The sequence below is a fragment of the Pleurodeles waltl genome, chromosome 4_1 (assembly GCF_031143425.1).
Source record: "Pleurodeles waltl isolate 20211129_DDA chromosome 4_1, aPleWal1.hap1.20221129, whole genome shotgun sequence".
In the NCBI taxonomy this organism is placed as follows: Eukaryota; Metazoa; Chordata; class Amphibia; order Caudata; family Salamandridae; genus Pleurodeles; species Pleurodeles waltl.
The window spans coordinates 825,682,980-825,707,841 of record NC_090442.1 but is presented as its reverse complement, the minus strand read 5'-3'; the positions used below and the strand labels follow the sequence as shown (position 1 = coordinate 825,707,841).

Here is a 24,862-nt window from a genome sequence, read left to right as displayed (position 1 = left end):
ACTTTCTACATGTGACATTTTCAACATCCAACTTTACTGTAAGAGATGATTTTTCATTACAAATCCAAAGACACCAAACATGATCTGTTTACCTGCTGTAATAAGTTAACTCCAATATTATCATATGGGAGGGTTATACCTTTCAGTAGTGAAAAACAATTTTTGGAGTTTTTTCATTACCAGGACATGTCAAACTTAAAATTACATATCCTACTTTTGAAATACACTGCACCCTACGGGCTGCCCAGGGCCTACCTTAGTGGTGATTTATATGTATTAAAAAAGAAGGTTTGGGCCTGCAAAGAGGTTTATGTTGCCAGGTTGAAATGGAAGTTTAAAACTGCACACGCAGGCTACAATGGCTGTCCTGAAAAATGTTTGAAAGGGCTACCTAAGCGAGTGGCAAACCAGTGCTGCAGGGCCACTAGTAGCATTTAATTTGCAGGCCCTGGGTACCTGTAGTACCATATTACTATGGACTTATAAGTAAAGTAAATATGCCAATTCTGTGTAAGCCAGTGTTACCATGTTTTAAGGAATAAGCATATGCACTTTAACACTGATTAACAGAAGTAAAGTGCACAGAGCCCTAAAGCCAGCAAAAATAAGATCAGCAAAAAATAAATGGAGGCAGAAGCCAAAACAATCGGGGGAAAACCACCCTAAGTGTGGCAGGTCTAACATAATTTACTTATTTTAAATGTTTCTATAGTGCTTTACACCTTAACTACTATTACATGTAGCATCATAGAACGCTTCATTCTTCATTGAAAAAGATTAAGTATCAGAATAAGCATGGCAGTGCAATGGGTGAAGGTTACATATGGGGAAGATATAACCTGAACAGGTGAGTTTTTAAGTGTGGGTGAATGGACAACAACAAGTTGGGGATCAACCTTAGGTCACAAAAAGAGAGTAGAAGAAAGTCAAACAGACTTTGAAAATCTCTGGTTTGAGCATGGGAGCTTCTGAATTTAAGACTTTCAAAAAGGAAAGTATCCTTGATTTGCAGACCTCATTTGCTGCCAGCGCTGGTGAGTAGGTCAGTGACATATATTAAGAGCCACGGAAGTGAGACATCCCACTTGGAAATGAGTTCTTGTCCTCATAGGAAGCCAGCGAAGTGCAAAGAGGATGGAAAAGGATGGGGGAGATGTGGTCATACTTTTTTATGAGGAGAGAAGTCACAAGTCTGGTCTCGATAATGTCAATGTGTGTTCAGCAGATTTGAATTGGGCAGGAGACAGAATAGCATGATTTTTCCTTAGTGCTTGTAGGTGGAAGGTGGCCACATTTGAGAATCTAGTTATTTAAGATACCTTGGATAGTAAAGTATCAAGTGTGAATTCCACTGTGAATATACAAAGAGGGAGCAGGTAAAAAGTCTCTTCATGGTACTTCCTTAAGATGTTCATGATCAAAGCTAGGTTTGAACTGGTGTGAGGAAAGGATTAACTTTGTCTTTTATGTTGAATTGTAGAGAGTTGCTTGTCATGTGTGTTTGCAGCTTGGTGAGCACTGGTATAGCACGATGATGTCTTTAATTAATGAGGTTTTATGGTAAATCTGTGTGTTGTCAGTGTAGAGCTCAAAATGTCAATGTATCCTTTTGAATATACATCAAAAGAGGGCTGTGGCAGTGCTTGCTAACGGTCTGAGAGAAATCTATGAATCGAGTTTAGAATAATTCGGCCAATGCCATGCTCATGCTGTCTCAGAAGTAAGAGAAGCTGATCGAAGTTTTCAAAAGCAATGGACATATCTAATATTACCACCCCAACACAGCCAATGGGCATTGTTTTTGGATGTTCAGCGGTACATCAAGGGGCATATCTGTACGTTAAGCTCTACCTGCTTTCCTTTATTGTTGAAAGAATGTTATCTCTTAATTGGATTACATTAATTCTTTTGTTACTGAGGATCCCTCTATATATCGTTCATTGTTTAGAGATCATAGAAAATGTGGCAGCCCTAATTATTCTTGGTTGAAGAGCATTAGTTCTCAACACCTAAAGGTTCTTCTCAGGCTGTTCAGTGAGAAGCACATTCCCTTAGCATCTGTTTTCTGGCAATTCATCAGACGATCTATTACTATGTCTTTTCTTGGTGTTAGCCAGTCAAATATTTACTCTCTTCCTCTGCACCAGTCAGATATTTATGTCCTCCCTCTACCTAGACTCTATGCATTCTGAACATCATACAATCAATACTGAGAGACACAGCAGTTGCATATGTGAGAGTCATAGTCTAGACTTCCTTGACATCGGATGTTTTATCTGTTTCTTCACTCTCCTTCTTACATTCTCATCTAAAGACTTATCTGTATCCGCAGTATACTAAGCTTGGTATCTGATTAGGTCTAAGCACCAGGACACCCAAGTCGGGTGGACACTATAAGTAGCTCATAAATCAACCACACAATTTTGACACAATTGTAGATATTATTTCGACTTTATGACAGCGGAGTGCACATACACATACAAATGTTAGATTTGAAGAGTATTCTACATTTTTTTATAAAACTACTAAGAAAAGAAATGAAAAGGAAAAAATGACTGATTTCATGAAACACATTTGTTCTAGACTGAGTGAAAAAGGGTAAACCATTAAATTAGTGATTGATACCATGATTAATTCACATTCGTCATTTTTTAAACTAAAAAATTCACCACTCTGGGAGTGTGTTGGCTAGTTACTGTGTTCATAATAGGACATCGATCAGACACTTGCACTGTGTAAATTATAATAGCCAACACGTTACAAAGTAAATGTTACTGTTCTGGGAGTTCTTTGGACAGTTACACATTTATAGGTTGTGAGGTGTGGATTTTTCCTCTCTAAAAGTATCATTTGCTGACTTAGACCCATACACAGATCTAAACTCCTGATCTGTCATTTACTGTTTCTCCATAGTACTATTAAATGTATTAATGGTTATTACTTAATTCATTATGAATTATGAATTATTAATATTAATGGCTTGGTCATATGTAGGTAAAAAGAAGCTTAGTAGTGCGTATTTGGGAGAAATTGGGGTCTGTGAGTCCCATTGAATTCAAGGGGTACTGGGCACCAACTGAAGTAACAGGGGCTTCTTGCCACAGGTGTCCAGAAGACCATGTACAGATGACCGCCAAACTCTGAACCAAGCCCCCCTTTTAAGCACTTAATTCTCATTGTAGCGATACAGACGTGTTGTGAGTGAGACACTCAACATTTAATAAATCACTATCAATCCAGAGCTTTGTCCCATGCTAGATCTGGCTGCAGCAGAAAATGCATCATGCTGAAGAAAAAGTTAACTTTCAAGGGGTTGTGGCAAAGAAACTTCCCATGACAAACTAGCTATAGCTTTTAGATTAGTGCGTGGTTCGTCTTGAGTTAGTCCCTCAAGATTTGCTCCAATTATTAGAGAGAGATTTAACTGAAAAGGTGCCATGGGCCAATTAGATTTCAGTGTGGTGTGGGGTCATCTACTTCTTTTCTGGAAAACTTTCATCATGAGATTCTAAACTGCCGGAAGTGAGAAGAAGTCCTGTGCACAGGAAATGGCTGCAGTGGTTTTAGAACAACTAGTTAAATGATGTGCACTGGGAGCTATTTTCCCTTTTTTTTTTTTTTTAATGTTTGCATTTGCACATGATGGAAACCTGGGAAGGATGGGAATACCCAGGAGCTTTCATCCTACCATGATGTGACTTTCTTGGATATCTCCTTTGGATTCTTCCTCTACGAATCTTTCAATTACCAAAAAAGTTCTAAAGAAGGTCTCCCATGAATCTGACCTAACCAATTTCTCATTACATAGGGCATTGGCGTTCAACCAGCCGGACTTTGTTCCATTACCCCCAGGTCCCTCGTGCTCTCGTCCCATTCATTACTAATAAGATATTCCTATCTCACTGATGGAAAAAAAGAACAGGGAATGCTGGGAACCATACCCTCCCTCCTCCTCCCACCGGGAGTACGTAAGACGTACTTACGCAGCATTCCACTTGTTCTTCTTTCTGTCTGCCGACAAGACTTTCTGGACAAGGATGGATGGTGACCCATGCAGAGCTCGGGCTCCTCCTGGGTGGTGTTTCTGGTTGCCAGCTGACATCCAGGTTGGGCAGGGGTGTCAGCTGGATGGATTCCCACCTCCTTCCCTGTGTGACTTGGGGGGAGTCATGTGGTGCTTCATAGTGTCTGGTCACTTTGCTGTTTCTGGTGGTGTCCGGGCCTTCGGTGGCTGCGGTACAGCTGCTCCACCTGTGGTAAGTAGTGCTGGTCCTTCTGTATGTCCCTGCCTTTTGCCTGTTGGAGTGTGGTGGGACATGGGGCTGTAGAGTGTTTTCACAGGGCCTGGTATGGTGTTGGGGTGTTAGATGCCTTTGTGTTTCCACAGCATTCTCCTTCTCTGCATTCCAGCTCCCTGGCGGGGTGGGGGTGTTGCCTGTTTCTTGGGCTTGTCCTCGCCCCCTGCTGTTGAGGTGCAGGGGCCACGGGCCCTGGTGTGCTGGAGGGGCACATAGTATTGGTGGGGCATTGGTTGGTGGGCCCTGTGCTTTCTGTGTTGTTTCTGGCATGGGCCGGCCATGCTTCATATTGGTTTTGTGGCATCCTGTTGCTGCCGTTTTTTGGCAGTTGGTGGCCCTAATGCATGACCTCCCCAGCTGCTCAGTAGTCCAGAGATTGTGAGGCTCCCTTCGTCTTTGGGTTCTTTCCAGCAGCAGTCTAGCCTGTCTGGGTGCAGGACTGCTGTTGCGTGCTTCTCAGTGAGGCCTGCACATTCAGGCCCCCTGTCCCAGCTGGAAGTTAGGTGGTATTTGGTTTCCTTGCACACCGCCTCAGACGACTTGGGACATGTCACTGCAGAGTGGGGATTTGTGGTTGTGATATTCCTCCCCACGGGACTGGGTCTCTCTTGCAAGGCTGTCTATGCCGTTTCCCCCTTCATTGGCTGGCCGTCCTGTGTTTTCGACCAGGGTGGCAAAAGGTGTCCTTTGACCCCTGATGCGGTTGTCACATGGCGGGCACACAGCTCCCGTCCCATCCTGTTGGTGCTCTCTTACTCAGCTGTTTGGCCTCCGCGTGGCCTGGTGTCTTTCTGTTCTTCCCTGGCCCAGCTTGGTTCATTGGGGCTGAGCAGGGGGATTCTGGTTGTCACTTCCTTGCTAACATCAGATGCCTTGGAGGCCTGTTCTTTTCATCTTTGTTCTGGTTGCATGCTGCTGGTGTCTGCTTCTGCAGAGGGCACTGGTTTGCTTCCGTTTTGGCACTGACATTTCTTTCTTTTGTGGTCTTTGGTTGGGGGCTCGGGGCACTTCTGGTTGTGCTTCCCCTTCCTGGTCGCAGGTGTTCCTAAAGGATTCTGGGATTTGCATGCGAGTCCCTGAAGTGTCCCGGTCTTTCTTTTGTTGTGGGCTTCTTGTTCAGTTGCCCTTCTCCTGGCCGGTGAGTAGACCATGGTCACCCGTGTCAGTGTCCTCACACATGCATGGGACTGCGTCCCTCTCTTGCCATTGTGTTGTCTTGGGTGCCAGGGTCCTCTCTATCCTCATGGGGTCCCTGTGGGTGCTTCTTATTTCATGGATGGTGGGCATCTGTACTTGCTCGCCTTTGCTTGTATGGCGAGTTGAGAGGGGTTTGTTTTCTCCCATCCTGTCTGGGGTTTAGTGCTCTTTGTGTGCCTGTGACCCTTGTTGTTGGGGTGCCTTGTGGTTGGTGTTTGCTGTTCCCCCTTTCATCACTTCCTTGGTCATTTCAGTTCCTTGCACTCTCCCTTCGTGGGACGCCTGTGCGACCTGTGTGGCTGGTGGCCTGGTGCTTGCTCTGTTTCTTCTCCGTCAGGGCTAGCTCTTTTTGGGGTCATGTGGCCCATTTTTTGCCTAGGGGGGGTTCCTCTGTGAGGTTCCTTCCAGTCCTGTGGTGGGGTTGGGCCTGCCTCCCCTGCTTTGGGCGGTCTGTTTTTGTTTTGTGGGGGTCATTGTATCCCTGATTGTCCTTTTTTCTGCGGGGTAGATGTTTTTGTCTATCATGGGGCTGATCATGTGTGCCTTGCACTCCTGGGCATGTGGTGGCTTCTACGAGGTATTGGAGTATCCCTACTGATTTTCCAGTCTGGGTACTGTTTTTTTTCTATACTGTCGGCCTAGGTGTGTACCGCGTTGCCCACCTCTTGGCTCCTTTGAGCTCTGTGTTACCTGGCCTGTTCTCTACTCCGCTGGCTCCTTGGTTGACCGGGCTGCCTGGGGGGTGCTTGGTGAGGGATTGTGGTTCTGTCCCAGTCTTGTATTTTTTGTAGTTGTTTGCTGGGGTTTGACCGGTTGTATTCTGCTCCCTGCTTCCCCGTTCTGGCTTCTCCTTTTCTGACATCTTCGTTCCCATGTTCCTCCAGTGCAGCTTCTTTTGGGCTCAGTTGTCCAGGTTGTAGGGTGAATGGCTGCCTTGTCTGCTGGGTGTGCAGCAGGGGCAGTCTGTTTTTCCTTTGAGGGATTTTTGTCCTGCTCGGTGCTGGCATTTGCCTCTGGGTTACTCTGTTTTTGCTCTGCTGCCTTTCTCCCTCTTGTGGTTTGCGGGTTGTGCCTGAGGCCTCCCTCTGGGTTGTAGCTGTCTTATGTCTGTGGGTGCTGTGTTGCTGCTCCCTTCTGTTGGTTCACTGGGTGCTGCTGGCCCCTTACCGGTTGCTGGGTTGGACAGCTTGAGCCCAAGGTGCTGGTGCGTGGCTTGGTGCTGGTTGGGAACTGTGTTTTGGTCAGTCCACAGTGTTCTGGGTCTCAGTTGTTGCAGCCTGGGTGCTGTTCCAGTTGGGATTCTTTGTGTGGTGAATGTTGTGCCTCCTCTTTTGAGCTCTCCTCTGAGCTCAGTTGGGTTCTGTGATTTAGGAGTACCCTTCTGTTGTGTTTATTTATTCCCCTGGCTTGCTGCCTTTGCAGGTTTAGGTGGGAGACTCAGCTGCTGCACCCCTCTGGGTAGATGCTTGTCCCCTGTACCTGGGGCTGTCTGTCTCTGGCCAGGTCCTATGGGGCTGCCTTTTGCATTTTCATTGGCTGTGGCTTCTTCTTCCTTTTTGGCTAAGGTTCTGGCATTTTGTGGGGTTGACCCGATTGCCCCCTGTGTCTGGGCCAGGTCTTCCATGAGGAAAGTTTGTCTTGCTCTCTTGGCTCACTGCCACCATGGGTTTTCCTGTTTCTTGTCAGTCGCCAGTTTCCTAGTTTCTGCTTCTGGTGTTTTCGCAAGACCTTTTTTTGGATCTGTGTGGTTTTATTTGCTGCTTCCCTCCAGTGTGTTCACCATGGTGGCATCCTTGGGATTTCTCGCGGCTGGCTTCCCTGTGGTTCCTCCTTGTCTCTGGCCGGGAGGTTCCCCTGCAGTGGGTTTGGTTTGGTGCCTGGTTTGGTGTTTCTCCTCTGTTCTCTGGTTTCTTTTGCTGGTCCCCTTGGGGGAGGTTTTGTGTCCTCTTGTTTTCTTGGTGCTTTGACTGCCTTGGTTTCTGCCTGGGAGTTGCCTGTGACCTCATGGTTACAATTATGGACCTTCACACCATGAGTTGTGGGTTCTACTCCAGGTGTGTCTGCACTCATACCCCTTTTTCTACGTTGTTCTTCCCTTTTTTCGGATGGGCAAGTGGTTGTTCATTTTTTTTTTAGCCCTCATGTTGGCCACTGGGCTGCTTGAGGGTTTTTGGGATCAGTCTGGATGGAGCTCTCCTACTGACTAGTTTTTTCCCCCTTTGTTCTGAATCTTCTGTTGTCCCATCTTAGTCCTGCAAGGGTTTTCATGGTTCCTTGGGGTATCTCTGTTGTGAGATTCTCTCTTTTGATTAGTTTCAGTGTGGAGTTCTCCTGGGGCTCAGTTTTGTTTTTGTTTGGTTGTTTCCCCTCCTGGGGGGTTCTGGAGTGATTGTCATGCGGTTGATTCCCTCCTGGTTGTTTGGTTGCTGTTTTGGACTTTTCTTTGTCATTTGTCTTTTCCTTCCCCTGTTTGGGGGGTTTGACCCGGTCTTTTAGCTGTGGAGTTTTCCTGATCAGGGTCTTCCTCAGTGGTTTCTGGGCTTTCTATGATTGCCCATTGGAGTGCTGCTTTGCATTGTTTCTGTGGTAGCCTCCTTCCTGGGGCTGTTTTTTGTTTCCTTTGAAGGCCAGGTTTTTATTTGGCTTGGGTATTCTCATTAGTAATGAATGGAATGAGGACAGGAGGGACCTGGGGGTAATGCTCTATTACTTACTGGTAATCTTCATTACTCCTGGTCCTGTTGGCCTACTCCCATTCATTACGTCCCTTCCTCCCTCCTGGACATCTGGCCTTCTTTGGAGGGCTTGGTAATTCAGGTGGAATGCTGGATAAGTATGCCTCAAGTATTCCCGATGGGAGGGGGAGGGAGGGTAGGGTTCCCAGCATTAGTAATGAATGGGATGTGGACAACAGGACCAGGAGTAATGAAGATTGCCAGTAAGTAATAGAGCATTCCAAATACATGGAAATCTTCACCTGGGTCTGATATTTTGTTGGCCATTTGGCTTCAACTGGGCCCTTGTGTTCTAAAGATGTTATCCAAAGACACAGAATGGGAAAAGCCTTTTGATGCATCCAGCACTTGGTCACTTGAGGTGCCTAGGTCATGGTTGAATCCCAAGTGACCATATTTCACTAATCAAAAATAAGGCTGAAGAAATAACAAAACTAAAGGTCTACTTGTTTTTTATTTAATAGTATCCTTATTTGACTGGTTAGTTACACATTCAACTTTACAAGTGTACTCTGAGAATTGATTTGCTGCTCATGCCATGCTAAACGATTACCTTCAGTTCAGCTCTGTGAAATGTAATGTTTGGGCAGTCGGGGATCTTAAACAAAGCTTGCATTTAAACAGTTAACTCTGCCAACCACAGCCTGTCAGTGTAATGTTCTAACAAGTGTTTACTACAAAGTTTTTATTGTACTTCTCACATTCTTGCTCTGTATATATTACTCAGATAACCTCAAAGATGGCACCTAGCCTTTGTCTATGGATCATGGTTAGTGCACTGTCACTGGCCAGAGATGGTTTTTAATACATGTGGGTGGTCACGTATGGCGCCTGTCCTGGCACGTTTGCCATCTATACCTGCCGCCTGCCAAACCTTGGCTACAGCCTTCAACAGAGTAACTTATTCAGTAAACGTTCTCTATATAGCTTTCAGTCAGATGATCTCCATACAGGGTGGGGTTAGCAAGAGAATGCAGCCACCTTGATAATGGACCTGGGGCCAGATGTAGCAAAGGGTTTTTCCCATTCTGTGTCAATGGGAAAATGTGTTTGTACATATGGCCCCTGGTTTTATCTCAAAGGTTGGGGCTGCACAGTCTTATTGGATGGCAGGTGGCACCATAGCGTCACACCTGCGTTTTGTTGTGCGGGCACGTAGAAAAGCGAGCTGATAAATAGAAATGCGGTAAATTCATGCTGGTACAGGTAAGGTACACGTGTTTACTTGGTGTAGTTTACTCATTGATGGTGATGTGGAAACCATACGGACATAGGGCCATATGTACAAACACTTTTTCCCATAGACACAGAATGGGGAAAAACCTTTGCTACATCTGGCCCATAATGTGCACACCAAGGGAGGGCAACTTTGATTTTCCGATTTTCCCCAGTATGACAGAGAATCACAGTCATGCATTTGGGGAGAATGTGCCTTTGCATATTTATTTTTCCCCTTGTTTCACATGGAAATATTTTACATGTAAATAAATAATTGGAGAGACATCTTCGGAAAATAGTGAGTGTTAGGCCCACATACCCTCTGTAGCCCATATACATTTATGTAGTAATGATACATTTATTAATCCGATGGATCTTGGAAGGTGCTTTGTTTATGTATATGAATACCCATTGGCGTACATCGGTGTGTATGTTCATTAGAATAGCAGCGCCTACTCCCACAGGAAGGCCGGTTTGCCAACTGCCAGCTCAAAGTGGCATATCTAGCTACTTTGCTGATTTTCTACGGTTGTAAGTTCCATCTACAATTATAAAGGTTATGAATCCGGTTCTGAGATTTGCATTCAGAAATGCAACTTTGTGGCCCACAAGTTTCACTTATACACACAAAAAAATAGAAATTGGATTCCACACCTTTCACTTGCATTGTAGCCAAGGATGTCTTTAATGCACAGTAATTCTATCTGCTGATGCGATGTGGGTACATGGGCAATATCACAACCAAAAAACATGGGGAAATGGTGCATCTTCTATAATTCCACCCGGATTGCCTAATTTTCAAAACGTTTTGTGTATGTAAGTCACACTTACATGTGCCAATAGCTTCAATTACCAATGCAAAATCACTTTTCCAATTAACGAAAGTTGGCTTAACAGTCGTGAATCCATTTACTCCCACAGAGGTTTCTGTATGAGCAAATCTACCACGGCTGTGGTGCGGAGGGTGATTTCTAAGGCAAGAACGCCCTGAACTTTGTGCGCATCCAGAAAGGTCCATGTTTGTGCATATTTACTAACAATTTGCCAACCTCTTCCTGCCGTCAAAAGCTTGAATATTACTCCTGTCTACAGCAGGGGTTAAATCCTTTTCCAGGAAGAGAGGAGACAGGAACGTCCCACAAACCTCGTAGATGATTAGGAAAAAAAGCAAAATAGTAAGCATGTGCATTTGCACACATTTTCCTATGAAAACTATCCATGCGAGAATGTCATTCCAAATAGCTTTCAGAATTACACATGGAAAGCTGTCAACTGTGAACTTCCACAAGCGAACATGGAAGCGTTTTGTGAGTTCCTGAAATGAAATCTGCACTAATCAATGACTGTAAATGAACAATTGCAAGTGTACCCTGAGTCCACAGTGGATTGTTTTTAACTCTTCTGGATGATGCAACCTATCTTGCATTCCAAAGTGTATCACATATTTTGAGAAAAATGAAAAAATAGCAAGACATTCAAGGGTAGCATCAAGTAGCAACTTGTTCCAAATTTGACAGTAGAATTTTCAAATTCTGTTATATGCCTTAATGAACACAAATGTGTCAAAAATGTTAATTTCCTGCAGTTATAGTAGGTACAACTCTTAGGGCTCAATTCACACAAAGATGTCAATGTAGGGACAGAGATTTATGCCTTCATGCTGAACATATTTTTCCATTTTTATCCAATTAAAAATATTTTGAAAAGTGCATCTGGAGAGCTGTGCCAAAGGCAGTTTTCGGGTATACTTCTGGGAATGTCATGTAACGTTTTTTTGAAAAGGCTCCTATTTCTCCTCTGGGAAGTTCTCAATGGAATACCGGAATCTGATGTCACTGTTAGCAAAATCAAGATATCATGACATTTACTTCGGCATCATGTGCTATAGGAGGAGGTCCAGCCGAGTGATCATCATACAGTAATGATGATTGGAACAGAAGCCAAACACAATATTTTCTAACTTTGTTTTAAATAACCATTAGTAACACCTAGATTGCATGTATGCCATCGTGATATAAGTGATATACTGATAGGTGTCTGGCCACAGAGGCCTAGGTTGAAGTACATTAGAAGTAATTGCAAAACCTGCAAAAAATGTGGTTGACTTTATGTCAAAGGGAGATTTCTATTGTTACACACAACAGATGCTGTGCTCAAGACAGCCCTTTACACACCTTCCTCCCCAGACTAGTACATTCTACCGGGAAGAGATTTTACCTGAAAATACTTAACTGATATTGCTAGTACAAGAAATTATAGGAAAAGCACCATAGGGAATTTTTACAGTAGATGAACAGTTCGAGCTCAATAGAGTGGAGTGAACTTTTGTGTTCACCATATTATTAACCAAAGTAGGTTGGCATTGTAAAAGTTTCGATGCAATTCAGATATCGTGAAAACTCTGGGGCCAGTGTGACACCAAAGGAATAGCTTTGCTATACTTTGGATTTATCAAGAGGTGCTGAAAAGGGAAGGCGCATCCCCAATTTGTGAGACTTTTACATGAGCCATCCGGGGTAATGCAGCATCCTATCAAATACACTTTTTTTTATTTTTACCCAAGATATACATTTTTCTCAAAGGAGAAGGTTCTTACCTTACACATCAACAAATCTCGGTGTGAAATGTTCCCTTTTCCATCCTGCAAGAGGATCACTAACTATTTCCAGGGTGGAAAGGAGGCAGAGAGGAGTTTGGCAGTGTCCACAAGCATAAATGTTTGTGGGTGTTTCCAAACTTCCAGGCAAACACCCCCACCCCTTGATTGGGATTTGTAAGTGCGGGTTTCTCTGCACACGTGACAGAAAAAATCCGTACTCCTAAATACATATGCAACCACCAGGTATCAATTTGTGAATTCCTGACCGACGTTAAAACAGTACATCTAATATTCTTTGTCCTACAATCCGTTAACATAATCTAAAGTCTGATGTGTGTTTGCTACAATACGACAGGAAAAATAAAAAAGCAACATCTTTTCCGAGTTGTTCCTAGAGCTGCGCAGCCAGGCCACATTTTCAATGACAGTTACACAGAGACTAAGGTCGTTGTTGATGACATTGCGCCTTTGCTGATCACATTCCATTACATGCTGACAACCGGGAGGAGCAGAGCAAGGCACCCCGCAAAAAAAATAGAGGAAAAGCGTGATTTACAACAGGCGCAGGCCATTATGTTTACATTCCATTCTTTGCCCTTGTCCGTGGATGGTAATACCACATGTAAATCACCAGCACAGTAACTTATGTTTTTTGATTACCAATTCCGCGCTCATGATACACTTCACCGCAGCCGCCTTTTAATGCTGTTTACATAATTCTTCCATCAGGGACTGGCTAGCATACATAATGTGTGAGGAAAGGAGGGCGCAGGAGGGACCAGCGCATGGGCAAAACGTTCAGTCTGTGAGTGGAAAAAGGTTATTTCCGTGACTTATTCGAGTTTTCATGCAACGTGCTGAATGCATTGTAGTGCCCGCGAGCTATGTGCATGCACAAAAGAACTGGATCGTCCACCGTCTCCTCAAATAGTAATTAATGTTAACTTTTTTGACTCTGCAGAGCAGGCTACTTGCCCCAGAATATCCCTCTGGAGATCATCAGATACCTTTCGTCGGAGAAGGATTTCCTACCCTGGCACGCAGCCAGCCGCGCGCTCTATCCCCTGGATAAATTGCTGGACCGCACGGAGGACTACAGCAGCTTCAGTGTAAAGCATATATTCCCTCTCTTCCATTTTCTACCGTGGAACTGTTCGCAGTGAATTAATGTTGACTTGATTTCTGTTTGATAGGTTAATTTTAGAACAAAGATAGCGGGTCAGATCATGTACATTTCATCACTGCCAGCCGGTGTTTCACTGCTTCCAGGCTATTTTTCAGTGGTTTTGAAAAAGCTTTGCATTTACAATTGCACTAAGTTGCTGGTCATCCATAGGTCAGTCAGTGTAAATGCTGTTCTTGTACAGATCATCGGTGCAAATGTAACTGGAAAACGGCCGGGCCCAAAACTGCCTGGCACTGGTGCAATTTACGTAACATGGCCCGATGTCTACCTTTCTTCTGTGAACTATTTGAACATTTGTCGATCTGTAAACTTATGAGAAACATGCTTGTTTATTCTCAACAGAACGATGATGTTATTTTTATTACAATGGCACGAAATTACATAGAAGATACATTTTTTGATTGGCTCGTAGATCTTCACAAAAATGATTAGTTCAATGATCCAAATATTTCATTGAGAGCACCGGCCCAGCCAATCAGTTGAAAGTGCCAGGAAGGCATTGGAAAGGCTCAAGGGCTGCTCTTAGAACAGAATACGGCACCTGCGATGGTGGCTAGGATTAATTCTGGATATTTATCTTTTGAAAGTCATGTCGAATCCAGCCGTCTTAGTTTATTTAAAGGGGACAAGGCGTGTAAGGTAGAAAAGGAACAAAAACAACCATTCGAAAGTATGACCAGTGAGTTGCTTGAATTGCAAAAAACAATAGAAAAGCCTACCACATAAGAAAATACAGAAACGTGCTCGGAATGTTTTACTATATGAACATTTTCCCTAAATTACACACAGGCTTTTGGTTTCCTATCCTCTTTACTGCGTCTGCGCCTCACATGGCTTTAGGGTGATTAAACGTGATGCAGTCAGTTCAGATATAAATATTCACAAAGGGCGACTACACCATTGTGAACTTAGTAAGAAACCTCACAAACCGGGAACACAGCAATAGTTTAATTTGTTTTTTGGTATTTAACAGCTTCTAGGCATTTTGGAATGGATTCTTCACACTTACTTTCATCCATAACTTAGGCCTAAACACGTGCCGGAATGTGTAGCAATATGTGTAATACTCACAGCAAATTACAAGGTGTGGGTCTTTGGGGGGCGGGGTCTTGTGAGGTAGGCGTTACCACCGATAATATTAACAGTGTTCAGATCGAAAAAATGTTCCAGTGCTGCAAAACCGAATTTCAATATTTTCCTATCCATAGGCATGCACACTGTAGGATGCGCATATAGAACAACACCATGGCACAAAAAAAGCTGATCATTAGCAAAGTACATGAGTGCCATACAGTTGTTGCTCTCCTTTTGAAGAAGTCTAACCTTTGTTAATGTCAGTTTTGATTGGTTATGGGTTTGTGTTATATCTTTATGTAATTTGAGAAGCTTGACCTCTAATTACATTTATATCAACTTTTGTATTGCTTGCTTATTTTGTTTCAAAATATTTTTTCTTTGTCCACTTTTTGCCTCATCTGCTTTCCTTTTGCTGTCCTGGGTGGATGGTATTTCCTTTATCTAAAGGCCTTGTGACTCTGACAGATGATGGACGTGGAAGGGGGTAATTTATAGGTGGCACCTCTATGTCTATAGCCCTATTGTGATGTAAGATATGTGCCCACCCTCCTGCCTCAGTATCTTTGTACTCCCAATTTGTTTTTTTAAAAGTATTTAGGCCTATATATATACTTTTTGACGCAAACCAGCGCCGGCGCTGGTTTGCGTCAAAAATGTTACCGCCGGCTAACGCCATTCCTATGCACCATGCGGGCGCCTTATTTAAGGAATGACGTTAGCCGGCTCTGCGGACTGGTCAGAGTAAAAAAAAAGACTCAAACCAGGCAGCGCTGGCGTAGGGGAAAATGGGGGTTGTGCATCAAAAAATGGTGCAAGTCAGGTTTGAGGCAAAAATCATGCCTCAAACCGGACTTGCGCTATTTTTTGACGTATAACCCCCATTGAAATGATTCCTGTCTTAGCAAAAACAGGAGTCATGCCCCCTTGCCCAATGGCCATGCCCAGGGGACTTCTGTCAAGAACATTAACAGATCCTTGTCCGCAGGAGGTGCAGGCTGCACAGCAAGACACATCATAAGTGCACATTCCAAGAGGCACCATATGCAATGGAATACTGGCCTAATGTCAACTGGTCTAAAAGTCAACGACCAATCTAGCTCCAGCTTCCTAAGCAAGGAACCTCCAAAATACTGCAACATGCATTCACGACACAGCTGGCTGGTGGCAGCTCCATCACTCCGTTTTGATGAGAGAGAACAGCCAGTGCATGTTAAAAATGGCAGCAGAATTCTGCCAATTAATGCCAATGTTATAGGGAATCTGCCAAAGACACTCTAAAAAGTGTGGGTATATGGCTGCAGGTATTACTCCAAACACAGTCTGGAAGGTGCTAACAAATCCAGAACTGATAGCCTCAAAAAAGTGTGCAATCCCCACAGCATTCAATGCATTGAATATCCAATAATCTTGTCTGTAGATCGTACATCTCTCTGACTGGAGTCAGGGCCACATGTTTTTAGAATATTAGCTCCTTAAGTCTCCTGAGGTTGTAAAAGTTTACATTAGAAGCAGCAATGTGGGGCCACAAGCTTGCCACTTTTATCTGTTTTGTGGGGGAGAATAAAAAATGGCAGCAACAAGGTACCATTTGAGTAACTGAAATCATGTAAGTGATTCCTGGCTTAATTCTTCAGCAGCTTTGATAGTTCAGGCCCACATAACTTCCATTAGAAAGTATCTGAAATACTGGATGAATCAAAGAGCGGGAGTACCCTTTAGTTAGCATGCCAAATTCATGGCCTCTGCATTGCAAAGGCCATGCAAGGACTCCTGCTTACAAGTCATAGAATGACTAACAGTAGTCTCACACTCGCTTTGCAAAGAAAGATCTCTGTTTCGCTTTTCATACATTTGTAATCGAAAGGCAATTCCTACACCTCATGTATGTAGATGTCTCCTGGCTGCCTAAACCTGCCTACTGCAAAATGCCTTTTGCATTTTGTGAAACGAAAGGTAGATATGGGCAAATTTATTAATCCATGTGTTAAAAATTGGGTCTTTGGTTGACAGTCAGGTTACCCCCTGTTCAAGCAAGGATCCTCACTCTAGTGAGGGTAAAAGAGAATCACCCTCAGCTAACCCCTTCTTACCCCCTTGGTAGCTTGGCAGAGCAGTAGGCTTAACTTCAGAGTGCTAGGTGTAAAGTATCTGTACCAACACACACAGTAACTTAATGAAAACACGACAAAATGACACAACACAGGTTTAGAAAAATAGGAAATATTTATCTCAACAAAACAAGACCAAAACGACATAAATCCACCATACACAAGTCAAGTTATCAATAAAAATGCAAAAAGAGTCTTTAAGTAGTTTTAAACACATACTAGTGCTGCTAGCGTGAAAATGTACCTGGTGCGCATCAAAAATAACCCCGCACGGGAGGGTGTGCATCAAAAATTACTTTGCACAGCAGTACGTGAGTCGGAAATCCAGCCGCACGATGATCTGAAATCCCCGCAGCGCAGGTTGTGATCTCCCAGCCTCCGTCAGCGAAGCTGCGCATCGTTTCTCCTGCTCCGTGCATCGATTCTTCGGTCTCGTTTCCTATGAGCGACGTTTTCTCAGCTGCTGAGCCGGCGGCGCGTCGTTTTTTCAGCCGCAGATCGGAATTGCGTCAATCTTTTCCCCGCACGGCGCTCTGTGCGTTGATTTTCTTGTCTTTAGGCTGCCAGCTTCTCCTTTCAGGGTCCCAGGAACTTGATGGGCACCACAGGGGCAGAGTAGGAGTCTCTCCAGAGACTCCAGGTGCTGGAAGAGAGAAGTCTTTGCTGTCCCTGCCTGAGACTTTAAACAACAGGAGGCAAGGTCTAGATTAAGCCCTTGGCGATTTCTTCTCAAGATGGAAGGCACACAAAGTCCAGTCTTTGCCTTCTTACTCTGGCAGAATCAGCAACTGCAGGATAGCTTCACAAAGCACAGTCACAGGCAGGGCAGCTCTTCTTCCTCATCTATTCAGCTCTTCTCCAGGCAGAGGTTCCTCTTGGTTCCAGAAGTGTTTCTAAAGTCTGTGGTTTTGGGTGCCCTTCTTATACCCAATTTCTCCTTTGAAGTAGGCCTGCTTCAAAGTAAAGTCTCTTTTGAATGTGAAATCCTACCTTGCCCAGGCCAGGCCCCAGACACTCACCTGGAGTCTGCATTGTGTGAGGGCAGGCACAGCCCTTTCAGGTGTGAGTGACCACTCCTCCCCTCCCTCCTAGCACAGATGGCTCGTCAGGAAATGCAGACTACACCCCAGCTCCCTTTGTGTCACTGTCTAGTGTGAGGTGAAACCAGCCCAACTGTCAGACTGACCCAGACAGGGAATCCACAAACAGGCAGAGTCACAGAAATGGTATAAGCAAGAAAATGCTCACTTTCTAAAAGTGTCATTTTCTAACGCACAATCTTAAAATCAACTTTACTAAAAGATGTATTATTAAATTGTGAGCTCAGAGACCCCAAACTCCATATGTCCATCCGCTCCCAAAGGGAGTCTACACTTTAATCAGATTTAAAGGTAGCCCCATGTTAACCTATGAGAGGGACAGGCCTTGCAACAGTGAAAAACGAATTTAGCAATATTTCACTGTCAGGACATACAAAGCACATTACTATATGTCCTACCTTAACCATACACTGCACCCTGCCCTTGGGGCTACCTAGGGCCTACCTTAGGGGTGCCTTACATGTAGGAAAAGGGAAGGTTTAGGCCTGGCAAGTGGGTACCTTTGCCAAGTCGAATTTACAGTTAAAACTGCACACATAGACACTGCAATGGCAGGTCTGAGACATGATTACAGAGCTACTTATGTGGATGGCACAATCAGTGCTGCAGGCCCACTAGTAGCATTTGATTTATAGGCCCTTGGCACCTCTAGTGCACTGTACTAGGGACTTACTAATAAATCAAATATGCCAATCATGGATAAGCCAATTACATACAATTTACACAGAGAGCATATGCACTTCATCACTGGTTAGCCGTAGTAAAGTGCTCAGAGTTAAAAAATCAACAGCAACAGGTCAGAAAAAATAGGAGGCAGGAGGCAAAAAGATTGGGGATGACCCTGCATAAGCAAAAAAGTCCAACACGACCCACTACCAGCCTAAAGCCAGGGGAGAACAGTCAATACCTTGATGTACTTCCCTGATTGGGGCAATAGAACAGGGACCCAGGCCCACAACAGCAGGGGCATGTTCCAGTTCTACGCCTTCCTGACTCCAGTTGGATCCCTCTGTCCATACTCTCAGATCCCACTAAGCTAACCCATGGGGAACCCTTCTCCACATCTGCAGACACCATCAGTGCAGCACCTAACTTTACTTTGCTCACAGATGTATCCCAATGGGCAGATAGTACCACCAGGGCCAACACAGTGGTGTTGCCCACTCCATCTCTGGGGTGTGACTTTCGTCCCCCCCAGGGGCAACTCTGTCCACCAGGACAGCAAGCCACAGTGACCCCTGATGACTGTCAGGGATGAGAACCTGACCTCAGGCTTCTCCAACCACTGTGACTGTGGAGAGTGGGGGGCGGTAGCCCCAGGTGCCTGACACCCTTTGACCACTTTCCCTTCCACCAGGTCAGGGACGACAACCTGACCCTGGTCCTCCCCTCTGGTGCTCTGTACCCTCCCTGCAGGAGCGGCACCCCCAGGGTCCAAAATTGTCAGGGTGCTTGTAGAAGCAGTCATGCACAATTCTTCCACCAGTGCAGGGATGGTAACATGCAACTGGTCCTCCAACCTGGGGTCTGTACCTTCAGGTTGGACTAGGGCCAGGGGTGAGGCTTCCCTCCCCCTGCCCTCCCTCATGGGGTCCTGCACCCCCCAACTAGGAGTGGCCCCCCCAGAAGACAACATGGTAGGGGCACTGTTAGCAGTAGCCCCTTCCTCCAGGTCAGGAGAGACACCCTGAACCTGGTCTTCCAGTCCACGGTCTGTACCCTCAGACTGGACCACTGCCTGGCAACCCAGGACTTCCTGGGGGGCATACCTACCCCCCACCAGGTCAGAGTTTACCCTCTGAACCTGGTCATCCAACCCAGAGTCACCACCCTGTGGTTGAACTGTTGCGTAGCCTCTCATTATCCTAATGAGACTACTGGATTTTGAGCGGCAAGATCGTTCACAGTGTGGGGGACTGAGTCTGACCGACAGTGGATGACACTTGTCACTCTAAATCCGGGTTTTGCTCCGGCTAACTAGCAGTGCCTCATCTCTCCCAAATGGAAGAGACAATTGGGCAGCCGAGCACATGACATCTTAGCACTTCCCAGGGAAGTCGTGGTCACTCAGGTCACAACCGGTTCTCTCATACACAGTGCGGTCTCATATATAAATGACAAAGGCAGTTTAAGTTTTAAAGATTGGTTTAATAAAACAACTGCATTTTAGATAGCAAAGCGTGAGCTGCAATAACCAGGACTACACAACACAGTAAGATTAAAATAGTGACGATGAGAGTGAAGCACAAGAATAAGGCTATCATAGTGCCGCTAGATTATTTTCTCTCTAAGTTATATTTCGAGCACAGCATGTGAAGCTCTGAGCCTGCCTTTCAGGTTCCCCTGGGAGGACATTAACCCTCATACCTGAGCAAAGGCCTGTAATCTGTATCAGCATCTGCAACAAGGCATTCAGCATCTAGTTTTGGGTTCCTGGCTGGAATCTCCCTCTTAACGTATACTAGGACTAGGAAGTGTTTTTATAACTAACACGCAGATGTTCTAAGGAAATGTCCCTACGTAAGAATGTGTATTTTCTACGAATACTGAAGACTAAACTTCTACCACGTTTACCGGCAATGTACCAGAATGTAGCCTTGACTGATGCACAGGGCGACCAAGAATGCATTATTTGAGAACACAGTGCTGAACTAAGCTAGACAGTGCGATAGAAGAAATTAAAACAAGACCGTAAAACTGGTTATTGCAAAATAACAGTGCAAAGCTGAATAAAATATATCTAGGGCAAAGTGCACAGCTGCCTAGTATGTGAAAACTAACGCGCATAAAGCTATATTAAAAATGGCTACACTACAGAACCACTGCGTGGCGCACCAGGACTTCCTTGGGAGCCCACCTACCCCCCATCAGGTCAGAGTTTACCCCCTGAACCTGATCATTCAACCCAGAGTCACCACCCTGCGGTTGAACCATTGCCTGGTGCACCAGGACTTCCTTGGGAGCACACCTACCCCCCATCAGGTCAGAGTTTGCCCCCTGAACCTGATCATTCAACCTAGAGTCACCACCCTGTGGTTGAACCGTTGCCTGGCACACCAGAACTTCTAAGTAGGCACACTTACCCCCCTTAAGGGACACACCGTCCCCGAGGGCCACACAGGAGTCTGGCTGGTGCAGGTCTCCTGACCTCTGCCCATCTGACAGAGTCTGGATTCCCCCCAACACAGAAATGGTCTCACCAAGGTCATTCCAGGGGGGCTCTGCTCTCAGAGCTAACCCCTGACCCTCCAGGTTTTCACTGGGGTCCGCAACCCCCTCTCAACCCTCTGTCTGGACTTCTGCACCCCCTCACTAGGAGTGGTACTGCCAGACACCAGAACTGGTGGGACGCTGGCTACAGCCACCCCCCCAAGTTCTCCTGACACTGCGGGATCTCCCTCAACAGATGGCCATATGGTACAGGCTACGCTCCCCTCCTGGTGTTCCTTCATGGAACCTTCCAGGACCTGGGACCGGATCTCGGGCACCTTGGGCCTCAACCCATCCCCATTCCCTTTCCTCTGAGACTGGACATGGGGTCCCTCACCCATTCCACTGTACTGGGACCTACCTGGGACACTACAATCCTTCCCTACCTCACCTGGTTGGGAACTACCTAGACCACTCCTCTCAGGAACACCCCCAAATGCCTCTTCAGACTCTCTGGTACTCACCCAGAAGTCTGCCTCCATTGTAAGCTCCCTGGGGTCAGAGAACCCACACTCCACCTGGTGTTGGCGTAGCTCTGGAAAATAAGGACTAGACATATGCTCTCCAGCAATTACATCATACAGCCCCTCACATCAATTAACCAAACTACCCTTCACCCAACCATCCAGTGACTCTGCTTTGAAAAATCACCACACATCACCCTCCTGATACTGGTGAGACAGTACCTGACTGTCTCTGACACTCAACCCACACTCTTCTGGGATGTCTTCACACTCCATAACCATAATTGCTACCTGGGGGGAACCCCTCTCCCTGTCACTCTCACCTAGAGTCAGTTGAGTGTCCCTCCCACCAGTAGGAATATGACTCCCCATGCCAGTTCCCCAATCCACCTCAGGGACCCTGTGCATCACTGGAGCTACCTCATACCCCCGAACCTCCTGGCATGTGTTAACTCCCTTCTTCAAGTAGGGCACCAGATCTCTGGGCATGTGCACTTCTTCAGCAGCACTGGATATAAAACTGTTGCTGCCACAATTCCAGCTGGACTCAGCCCTTATGACTTCCAGCTCCTTCAGTTTGAGCTCATAAGCCCAAATTCTCTTTTTGATCTCTAAGTCCCTCCTCCTTTCTTCCAACTCCTTCTCCCGTTGCATCCTCAGCTCCTTGAACCTCAACCGGTGAGCCCTCTCTGCCTGTCTATCCTGTAACTCTTCAGGAGTCAGACCCTTGGGTGACACCCTGCTACCCCTCCTGGTGACCCTCCCCCAAAGGCGTAACAGGTACCTCCACTACACCACTGTGTATCCTCTGCACTTCCCCATCCACACCCTCCTCATCTGTGTGCCCTCCAGCCTCCTTGACTGTCACCCAGGCACTCTGTGCCTTTTGCAGCTCCCTCTCCCTGGTGGAGCTCTTAGTGAGACAGTCAACATCTTCAAGGAACTGTTTCAATTGAGCAACTGAGTACTCCTTCAGTTTGTCCATTTCAAGCACAGCTCCAGCTGTTGCATCTCCAGATTGAGACATGATGATCACAAGTGCAAAGTTCCAAAGACAGAAAATAAGTTCCCAATGAAGTAAAAAGAATCAGTCTAGGGATCAGCAAAATCATGGAAGTAGAACAAAAAGGAGTCCTTAAGAGAAAAAGCAAAAGATCACCAAACAAGTAGTATGTGGTCACGTAGTGGTCTGAGCTCAAACAGTAGTGTACACTTAATCACTGTATGTCAAGTACAAATACAAGTCCAAATCCCAACCGCTGATCACCAATGTTAGAAATGGGGTCTTTGGTTGACAGTCAGGTTACCCCCTGTTCAAGCAAGGCCCCTCACTCTAGTCAGGGTAAAAGAGAATCACCCTCAGCTAACCCCTTCTTACCCCCTTGGTAGCTTGGCAGAGCCGTAGGCTTAACTTCAGAGTGCTAGGTGTAAAGTATTTGTACCAACACACACAGTAACTTAATGAAAACACTACAAAATGACACAACACAGGTTTAGAAACATAGGAAATATTTATCTAAACAAAACAAGACCAAAACGACAAAAATCCACCATACGCAAGTCAAGTTATCAATAAAAAAGCAAAAAGAGTCTTTAAGTAGTTTTAAACACCCACTAGCGCTGCTGTACCTGGTGCACATCAAAATAACCCCGCACGGACGGGTGTGCATCAAAAATAATTCAGTGAGTCGGAAATCCAGCCACACGATGATCCGAAATCCCCGCAGCGCAGTTTGTGATCTCCCAGCCTCCGTCAGCGTCGATTCTTCAGTCGCGTTTCCTGCGAGCGTCATTTTCTCAGCTGCGGAGCCAGCGGCGCGTTTTTTTTTCAGCCGCAGATCAGAGTTGCATCAATCTTTTCCCCGCACGGCGCTCTGTGTGTGGATTTCCTTGTCTTTAGGCTACCAGCTTCTCCTTTCAGGGTCCCAGGAACTGGATGGGCACCACGGGGCTCTAGATCAAGCCCTTGGAGATTTCATCTCAAGATGGAAGGCACTCAAAGTCCACTCTTTGCCCTCTTACTCTGCCAGAAGCAGCAACTGCAGGATAGCTCCACAAAGCACAGTCACAGGCCGGGCAGCTCTTCTTCCTCAGCTATTTGGCTCTTCTCCAGGCAGAGGTTCCTCTTGGTTCCAGAAGTGTTTCTAAAGTCTGTGGTTTTGGGTGCCCTTCTTATACCCAATTATACCCAATTTCTCCTTTGAAGTAGGCCTACTTCAAAGTAAAGACTCTTTTGAATGTGAAATCCTGCCTTGCTCAGGCCAGGCCCCAGACACTCACCAGGGGGTTGGAGTCTGCATTGTGTGAGGGCAGGCACAGCCCTTTCAGGTGTGAGTGACCACTCCTCCCCTCCCTCCTAGCACAGATGGCTCATCAGGAAATGCAGACTACACCCCAGCTCCCTTTGTGTCACTGTCTAGTGTGAGGAGCAAACAGCCCAACTGTCAAACTGACCCAGACAGGGAATCCACAAACAGGCAGAGTCACAGAAATGGTATAAGCAAGAAAATGCTCACTTTCTAAAAGTGGCATTTTCAAACGCATTTAAAATCAACTTTACTAAAAGATGTATTTTTAAATTGTGAGCTCAGAGACCCCAAACTCCACACGTCCATCCACTCCCAAATGGAATCTACACTTTAATCAGATTTAAAGGTAGCCCCCATGTTAACCTATGAAAGGGAAAGGGCTTGCAACAGTGAAAAACAAATTTAGCAATATTTCACTGTCAGGATATATAAAACACATTACTATGGGCCAGATGTATAAAAGCATTTTGCATTCGCAAACGGTGCGAATGCCCGTTTGTGAATGCAAAATGCCATTTCAGAATGTATGAAATACATTCTGAATGCATTTTAAGGAATCGTTAAAATAGCGATTCCTAAAAATTGAGACCCTGTTTAGAGAGTCGCAAATTGCGACTCTCTAAATTAGAAATCGCAAATAAGGATTCCTTATTTGCGATTCCTTAGCACATGTATGAAGCCATTCCTAAATGCGATTTTGGCATTTAGGAATCGCTAATTACCACCAAGTTGAACTTGGTGGTAACCATGTGCACTTTAAAAAATGCAGTTAAAATGCATTTTTAAATTGTACATGTAAAGCACACATGCCCTTTTAGCATGTGTGCACTTTACATGTCCCCAAAAAAATTGGGGGTGCAGCAGAGGGGGCCTTAGGCCCCCAGCACCCCGGAGTTTTGCATTTCCAAAATTGCGATTTCTGGGTCAGAAATTGCAATTTTGGAAATGCAAAAAATTCGCAGATATGGGCCAACAGGCCCATAGGTGCGAATGGGGCCGGTATCGCAATTTGTAAATCGATAATAGCATTTGCGATTTTTAAGAAATCGCTATTACCGATTCGCAAATGTGATACATGGCACTTTGCGAGTCGGAAATAGCGATTTCTTAAAAATCGCTATTTCCGAATCGCAAATGGCCTTGATCATACATCTGGCCCTATATGTCCTACCTTAAACTTACACTGCACCCTGCCCTTGGGGCTACCTAGGGCCTACCTCAGGGGTGCCTTACATGTAAGAAAAGGGAAGGTTTAGGCTTGGCAAGTGGGTACACTTGCCAAGTCGAATTTACAGTTAAAACTGTACACACAGACACTGCAATGGCAGGTCTGAGACATGATTACAGAGCTACTTATGTGG

The 24,862-nt window shown here is 45.4% G+C and overlaps 1 protein-coding gene across 1 annotated transcript in view; it reads left to right on the top strand.

The window, feature by feature from the left end:
• Positions 1 to 24,862, top strand: part of TRHDE (thyrotropin releasing hormone degrading enzyme) — a 2,205,852-nt gene that overhangs the window by 1,669,596 nt on the left and 511,394 nt on the right. The window contains exon 13 of the mRNA XM_069229561.1: positions 13,009 to 13,156. Coding sequence (XP_069085662.1) covers positions 13,009 to 13,156 — 148 coding nt within the window. The remainder of the gene's footprint in view (positions 1 to 13,008; positions 13,157 to 24,862) is intronic.